This window comes from Oryctolagus cuniculus, chromosome 6, assembly GCF_051225735.1.
Source record: "Oryctolagus cuniculus isolate XC-2025 breed Fujian yellow rabbit chromosome 6, ASM5122573v1, whole genome shotgun sequence".
Taxonomy (NCBI): Eukaryota; Metazoa; Chordata; class Mammalia; order Lagomorpha; family Leporidae; genus Oryctolagus; species Oryctolagus cuniculus.
The window spans coordinates 148,895,755-148,904,266 of record NC_142872.1 but is presented as its reverse complement, the minus strand read 5'-3'; the positions used below and the strand labels follow the sequence as shown (position 1 = coordinate 148,904,266).

The following is an 8,512-nucleotide window of genomic DNA, read 5'->3' as shown; positions in this document are numbered from 1 at the left end:
TCCTATAAGATTATGCTGATGCTGAAAGTCTGTATCTCTTAATGATGTCCTAGCAGTTGTACAGTCATGGCACAATGCTTTACTCATGTATGTGGAGATGCTGTTGTAAACAAAGCCACTGCACTTCCAGTTGTATAAAAGTGTAGCACATGTGATTATGTGCATGCAATACATAATACTTGATAGTAAGTGACTGTTGTGTATTTTCTATACTATGATTTTATTGCTATTTTACTTTAAAAAGTTTTAATTAACTGTACTTATTTGAAAGGCAGGGAGAGAGAGACAGAGAGAGAGACAGAGAAAGAGAGAGAGAGAGAGTCTTCCATCTGCTGGTTCATGCTCCCAATGTCTGCAACAGCCAGATCTGGGCCAGGCTAAAGCCAGGAGCCTGGGACTCAGTGCAGAACTTCTACGGGGGTGGAAGAAACCCAAGTAGTTGAACCATTCCAGGATGTGCATTAAAAGGAAGCTGGATCAGAAGTGGAGCAGGGACTCGAATTCTGGCACTCTGATATGGGATGTGGGTGTGCCAAGTGGCATCTTCATTGCTGCATCAAATGCCCTCCCCTCTGGTTATTTTATTTTAGTTTTAAAAGCTTTTCACTTCTGAGCAATTTTCAGTTCACCACACGAAATCGTGAAGTAGTGTGAAGCGTTCCTTTACACTGCACAGTCAGCTCCCCCTGTGGTTAGCATCTTCCATTCGTGTGATATATTTGTTATTTCAGAGTCTGCTCCTTCTGCTGCTAGCCCAATGCTGCCATAAAGCAGCGAGCCACATTGTGCTGGCAGCAGCCTCACACAGCTCCTCATTTTATCTCGTGCTTGATTTCATGTCACTTTGTCTATCCCGGCACTGGGAGCGATGGGCCATGCTATATACACACCAGGTGTGTGGCAGGCTGTACCATCTGGGGTTGTGTAGTGACACTCTGTGATGTTCACACGACATTGACACCACCGGATGACACACATCTTAGAACCTGTCCTTGTGGCTGCATGGCTGTCACGGAGTGGAAGCTGCAGGAGACAAGAGCTCTTTATGTATTCTCTGAGTCATTCCCCCTCTGGGACTGGCATGCAGAGCAGAGGCAAATGCAAGTGTGACTGCTCCTCTGTTTGTTATCTTTTCCAAGACCCTGAGTGCTGTGTTGGAAAGTCAAGAGCCGCGCTGGGTTTCTGGGTTTTGACTGCACAGCTGTTCCCTCCTCCTCTCTTGGACTCACCACTCTCTGGCCTCCCAGGCCCATTGGGCACCAAAAGTTTGGAAAGCACTTTGCTGGATATTCCAGTTCTGCTGGCGTCTGTGAATGGGTACATGTACCCAAATCTGTCTTGTGTGTTTCCAACTTGGAGTCTCCTGGAATGGAGGTGCTCCCCTGGGACAGGAGAAATGCAGCCCAGGGAGGTGGGGCCCAGAAAACTGAGCCCCCAGCACTGATCCTGCCCAGCAGAGCCAGTCTTCCTGTCCTGGCAGACTCTGTTCTGTGTGTCTTTAATGAGATTTGGCCTGAATTTCAGGCAGACCTGCTCTTGGGCACTGGGTATGGAAATGAACTGAGTTAGCTCTCCAGAAGAGAAGACAAGAGCTGGCTAGGGGCCTGATTGGAGCCCCGCTACTCTGCCAATGCAACGTAGAGAAAAAGGCAATTGTGCTGAGTTCCTGCATTTTTAAGTAGAGCCTGCTCACACTCTCTTATTTGATGGATGGAGGCTCAGAGAAGGGTGATGATGCCCAAGTTTGTGTATCTGGTTCAGCTGTAGGTGGGACCATGATGGGTTATGCAGAGCCACTGCATGGTTCAGGTGGAGAGAGGCGTGAGTCCCCTCTGAACATGTCCAGGTGCCGCCTCCCCTCTGGACTGTTCCCTGTCCCACAGTTGAGTTTGATGCTCCTATACATCTCTGTGTCACTGTAATTATCATCCTAGGATCACCAGATGGGTGCCTGTCGTGGACCTCAGGGATCCAGGATGGGGTGGGGCACTGATGTTTAGGGCTGGAAGTCACACCCAGGCCTTCCCGTTGGCGCTCCTTCTCTCTCCCCTTTTTCTCTCCTGAGCCTCCACGAGGCTGAGCGATTTCTGCTGGAGGAAACCACCCTGCTAACCCCAGGAGCGCAGCCCTGCAGGGAGGTGGCCAAAGTTTCCCCATGCAAAAGATAACTGGAAAGTGGCATAGAAGAGCCCTGCCCAGTAGAAATATCATAGGAGCTACAAATGGAATTTTGAACTTTCTGGGAGCCACATTAAAAAAAAAAAAGAAAAAGAGGGGCCAGAATTGTGGCAAAGTGGGTTAACCCGCCACTTGGGATGTTGGCATCACATATTGGAACTCCATTTCAAGTCCTGGATGCTCCTTTTCTTCCTTCCTTCCTTCCTTCCTTCCTTCCTTCCTTCCTTCCTTCCTTCCTTCCTTCCTTCCTTCCTTCCTCTTCCTCCTTCCCTCCCTCCCTCCCTCCCTTTCTTAGTTTCTTAGTTTCTTAGTTTTATTTATTATTTGAGAGGAAGAATTATAGGCACATTTGGTTCACTCCCCAAATGGCCACAACAGCTGGAGCTGGGCTGATCCGAAGCCAGGAGCCAGGAACTTCATTCGGGTCTCCCACATGGGTGCAGGGACTTAAGCATTTGCGCCATCTTCCACTGCTTTACCAGCCCATTAGCAGAGAGCTGGATTGGTAGAGGGGCAGCTGGGACATGCGTGAACTGGTGTCCATATGGGATGTCAGTGCCGCAGGGCAGAGGCTTAGCCTACTATGCCACAGCACTGGCCCCAGATGCTCCACTTTCGAAAGAGTTTCCTGCTAATGTGCCTGGGAGGGCAGCAGAGGATGGACCAAGTATTTGGGACCCTGGCATCCCTGTAGGAGACTAAAATGGAGTTCCTGGCTCCTGGCTTCAGCCTGACCCAGATCCCACTGTTGTGGTCTTTTGGAGAGTGAGCCAGGGGATGGATGATTTCTCTTGCTCTGTCACTTCTTATCTCTCTGTTACTCTGCCTTTCAAATTAATAAATAATAAAGTAAATCTTTTTAAAAAAGGAGAGGTTGGTGCTGTGGTGTAGCAGGTAAAGCTGCCTCCTGCAATTCCAGCATCCAATGTGGGAGCTGGTTTGAGTCCCGGCTGCTCCACTTGTGATCCAGCTCTCTGCTGTGGCCTGGGAAAGCAGTGGAAGATGGCTCAAGTCCTTGGGCCCCTGCACCCACGTGGGAGATGCAGAAGAAGCTCCTGGCTCCTGCCTTCAGATTGGCGCAGCTCTAGCCATTGCAGCCAACTGGAGAGTGAACCAGCAGATGGAAGACCTCTCTCTCTCTCTCTCTCTCTCTCTCTCTGCCTCTCCTTCTCTCTCTCTGTGTAACTCTGACTTTCAAATAAATAAATAAATCTTAAAAAATGGGAAAAAAGATGAAACCTATTTTAACAACACATTTTACTTAACCTAAGATATCCCAAATATTATAATTTCCTCACAGATCAATGTAAATAATTATGAATGAGATATTTTGCATCATTTTGGACTACACATGCAAAATCTGATGTCTATTTTATACTCATAGCATGTCTCAATCTGGACTTCACATTCCTGTAAGAAGTATTTGACATGGATATTGATTTTATAAAATTTACTGTTGAAAAAATAGGTTCACTTCCCCCAATTCTTCCAAACCATATCTGAATTGTGTCTGTTTTTCAACTTACATTTAAATTAGTTAAAAATTAATAAAACCATTCAGTTCCTCAGTCACACCACTTCGTGAGAGCCACAGGCTCTGGGGGGTAGGGAGGGGCGAAGGGAAGAGGCGGTGGGATCAGGAGAGAGTGCAATGGCTCCAAGACTTGGTGGCAGCTTCACGCATCCTTCCTGTGTGTCTCAATGCACATTTCATTCTTCTCAAGACCTTAGGGACTGGAGCAGTCACGGTACAGGCTCAGTCAGCTGCCAGTGTAATCTGCAGTGGGGTTTCACTTCTCTGCATTTTCAGCATCTTGGGGAAAATTCAGATGGTGCTGCTTTTCCTGGGGGGCTTGGAGGATGGGTACCCTGGGGAGAGTCTCCCCGGTTCAAGGAGCCCAGAGAATGCCAGGAGGTTGGGGAGGCAAGGGAACTGCTACACCCCCTGCTGGTAGCCAGAGGAAGAGCAGCCCTGCCTGGCTGGAAGGAAGCAATGGGCAGAGGCTGGTGGGGGCTGGGAGAAAGCTACCTCCTTTTCAGTTTCCAAGTCTTGAACACAGAGGCCCTTGACTTTGGAAGCATAGCAGTGTTAGTGCAGAAAATAATTTTGAAAACTTAGAATAAAATTATTTAGTAAATTCTGTGGTTTCCAAATGCAAAACAAAAATCATGTATTTTACTCTGCATTTAGCCAAGTGAAAAACATTTGGTTGGAATGTGTGATCACCACATTCTGAAAGACCTCATGCATGAAATATACATTGAAAAAAAAAATCACATGGCAAATTCCTTCCCTGGTCTCTTCTAGGGTAATTATAAAGGGAAAGTAGTAGTATGCATAGTAAAAAATTCAAACAGCACCAGAAAGTTAGCCAATGAAAGCAAACATCCCCTCTTCCTCCCTTGGGCAAGTGTTAAAGACATTTAAGCACTTGGCATGTAGTAACTGTTTGATAAATGCTAGGTTACTATGATTAATGCTGTATGTGGACCAAAAATTAGCAGCAACTAAAACATTATATAAAACCAAAAGCTAGCCATGCTGTGTAGGCAACAGGATCTCAGGGCCACAGGAGGAGCTGTGGCAGCCAGGCTGAGCAACGCTGCTCTACTATTTGACTGAAGAGTTTTCTCCTTTCTTTAAAAAAAGAAATTCACTTATTTTCATCTACTTGAAAGGCAGAGCAAGAGAGAGACAGAGAGAGAGAGACAAAGAGAGACATAGACAGAGACAGAGAGAGAGAGACAGAGAGATACATACGCACATTGAAAGAGAGACCTTCTATCTGCTGGTTCACTCCCCAAACGCCTGCAGTAGCCAGGGTTGGGCCAGCTGAAGCCAGGAGCCTGGAACTCCATTTGGGTCTCCCATGCGAGTGGCGGGGACCAGGAACTTGAGCCATCATCTGCTGGCTCCCAGGGTGCGTCTTCAGAAGCTGCATGGGAAGCAGTGTAGCTGGGACTCCAACTGGCACTCCAGTAAGAGATGCAGGTGTCCCGAGTGGCAGTTTAACTCGTTGAGCCACAATGCTTGCCCTGAAGTTCAAGACATTCTGCACCATTTAGAAAAGAGTTATTCTGTGCAGACATTCTACACCATCTAGAAAAGGTACTCCGACTGTGTTATTAAGGCTGGCTCTGTAGGCAGTGCACACGGGGTCATGGAGCACAGGCACTGCTTTCTACTGGAGTGTAAGGCTGTGACTGCCATTCTCGCCTTAGCAGCCAGGCTGAATGAACTTGGCCAGTTCAGTCCAACCAATATGCAGAATAGTTCACAGGAATGAAACGAGTCTCTATCTTCAATGAGTTTGCATTGGCTGGGGGAAGGGGGCATAGATTGATGTACAGTGTGATGGTGGCTGATGGCGCATGTCCATGGAGTCTAGAGGAAGCATTGGGGGACGACGGCCTGTAGGCCAAACACAGCCACCGTGGCCTTCTTGTTTTTAGAAACAAACTGCAGTGTTTAGAATAGGTTCTAAAACTTGAGAGGAATGTGCAGAGGTTTCCCTCGCATCCCCCTTCCTCCACACATGCACAGCCTCCACCATTATCAACATCCCCACCAGAGTGGTGCTTCTGTTCTGACCAATAGACCTACCTAGACACACCACTATTGCCTAAGGCTCCCAGTTTCCATTATAGCTCATTCTCATTGTACGTTCAGTCGGTTTGGGTGAACGTAGAGTCACATTTATCTGCCATCACACACAGACAGCTCCACTGCCTATACCCTCTGTGCTCCTCCTGCTCATCCCTTTGCCCCTCTAGCCCCTGGCAACCACTCATCTTTTTCCTGTCTCCATAGCTTTGCCTTCTCCAGGACATCACAGAATCGGAACCATACAGTATGCAGTCTTTTCAAAGCGACTTCTCTCTCAGTAACATGCGTTTAAAATTTCTCCATTCTTGTTATGGTAGTGGAGTATTTGTTTCTTTTTGGTGCTGAAAAATATCCATTGTCTAGATAAATCAGTTTACCTATGGGGTCAGCGCTGTGGCACAGCGGGTTAAAGCCCCAGCCTGCAGCACTGGCATCCCATATGGGCGCTGGTTTAGTCCCGGCTGCTCCTCTTCTGATCCAGCTCTCTGCTATGGCCTGGGAAAGCAGTAGAAGATGTCCCAAGTCCTTGGGCCCCTGCACCTGCATGGGAGACCTGGAAGAAGCTCCTGGTTCCTGGCTTCGGATCAGCTCAGCTCTGGCCGTTGTGGTCATTTGGGGAGTGAACCAATGGAATGGAAGACTCTCTCTCTCGGGCTGTATTTCTCTCTGTAACTCCTCTTTCAAAATAAATTAAAAAAAATTCTTAAAAAAAGAAAAAAAATCAGTTTACCCATTCACTTGCTGCAGGTCATCTCATGCTTTCCAGCTGGGGCAATTATGGGTGAAGTTTTTTTGTGTGCACATTGCTGTGTGGTCATAAGTTTACATCTCCTTTGGATAGACACCCACGAGCAGGAGTGTTGGGTTGTATGGGAAAAGTATGGTGAGTTTTACTGCCTGCCAAAGTGGCTGCCTTCTGCATTCCTGCCAATGATAAATGGGAGTTCCTGTTGCTCCACGTGCTTGCCATCATGTGATGTTGTCAGTATTCTGGGTTTTTGAAGAGTATTTTGCTGGGACACAGCTTGTGTACATTTTGACCATCACCACTTTCCTGACGCAAGTGTGGAATTGAGTAGCTACAACAGAGACAGAATGGACATTTTTTTTAAAGGCTTAAAATATTTACCCCCACTGCGAACATGGCGCTGCGAGTGGCGCGTAGCTTGCGGGCCGCGGCCTGCAGCCTGCTCGCGGCCTCGGCGCCCGCCGCACCCTGCTCACCTCTGCCCTGGCGGCTGCGGGCGGGCGCCGTCCGGACGCTGCGCACTGGACCCGCTCTGCTCTCGGTGCGTAAGTTCACAGAGAAACATGAATGGATAACAACAGAAAATGGTATTGGAACAGTGGGAATCAGCAATTTTGCACAGGAAGCTTTGGGAGATGTTGTTTATTGTAGTCTGCCTGAAGTTGGGACAAAATTGAAAAAACAAGATGAATTTGGTGCCTTGGAAAGTGTGAAAGCTGCTAGTGAACTCTATTCTCCTCTATCAGGAGAAGTAACTGAAATTAATGAAGCCCTTGCAGAAAACCCAGGACTTGTCAACAAATCTTGTTACGAAGATGGTTGGCTGATCAAGATGACACTGAGTAACCCTTCAGAACTAGATGAACTAATGAGTGAAGAAGCCTATGAGAAATACATAAAATCTATTGAGGAATGAAAGTGGAACCCTTACATGAACTAGTATGGAATAACTTAATCCAGCACAGTTTTCTCTTAAATTAGTGGCGGACAGGACTTAAAATAGCAACTTTTAGCAATCTTGATGGAAGAAATACCACTTTCAACTCTGCTACTGGAAGAAAATATACCCTAACTTTGTAATGATTGCAGAAAAAACTCAATATGCATCTTTTTCACAGTACCTTGTGATTTTTATAGTAGGCCCTAGGCACTGGTATTCAGAATACATGAAGTTATCTGTGGTAAAAACTAGTTTTACAAATAATGTAATTCAAGGATAACATTGTTATCTTAAGCCTTATGTAATATTGTAACTTGCTTATACTCATCCCTGGTTTGGGGTCAAAATATGTAATGATCTTTCCATTGGAAGTAACTGGGAATACACAACAGTTTTTGTTAGTTGCAGTGCCAGAGAAAGAACAATACTATCTTAATTTTTGCAATATGCTGCATTTGCTGGTGCTGTTGTATGCAGTGAAGGAGCAGCTCTACAGCAAAATAAGAAACATAAATAAATTTTCAACTTCCTCATAAAAAAAAAAAAATATTTACCCTCAGCCCTGGACTGAAAAGGTTTGCCGGCTGTCGCTCCCCCTCTTCATGGAGGAACGACACTAAGCCCTGCCTAGGCTTCATATCCGAGTCACGGCACCATTATGTCGCTCCCCGTCTTCGTGGAGGAACGACACAGGACCCTGCGCTGTTCTTTCGTCTGCTCGGCCCTTCCCGGGTTTGCTGCTGGTTCTTCCCGGGTTGGCTACCGTCCCTTCCACCTCCGTGGAAGGCGGTTCCCCCTGCCACATTCCCCACTTCCGCGGGGGAGCGGCACACCGCCGGCCGGCTCTCTCAGGGGCTGCACAGGTGTTCCTTCAGATAGATGTTCCCCATAGATGTTCCTGGTGCATGTTGTCTCTCTCCTCCTTTATAGTCCTCTTCCACCAATCCCAACTCTGCTACCCACACGCCGAGTACGCTGCTCTCCTCCAATCAGGAGCAGGTCCTACAGTTTATTGGTTGAACTGGAGGCAGCTGTGTAG

At 47.2% G+C, this 8,512-nt stretch overlaps 1 protein-coding gene across 1 annotated transcript; it reads left to right on the top strand.

Annotated features, from left to right (window-relative positions):
* Positions 1-6,922: 6,922 nt before the first annotated feature.
* Positions 6,923-8,020, top strand: LOC138850053 (glycine cleavage system H protein, mitochondrial). The gene has a single exon (XM_070075798.2). It carries the CDS (start codon positions 6,928-6,930, stop codon positions 7,447-7,449), a length of 522 nt encoding a protein of 173 aa, XP_069931899.1. The 5' UTR covers positions 6,923-6,927; the 3' UTR covers positions 7,450-8,020.
* The last annotated feature ends 492 nt before the right edge of the window (positions 8,021-8,512 follow it).

What these genes read in the sequence shown, in the direction of transcription:
- LOC138850053 (XM_070075798.2), top strand. Translation starts at nt 6,928, where the DNA reads ATGGCGCTGCGAGTGGCGCGTAGCTTGCGGGCCGCGGCCTGCAGCCTG.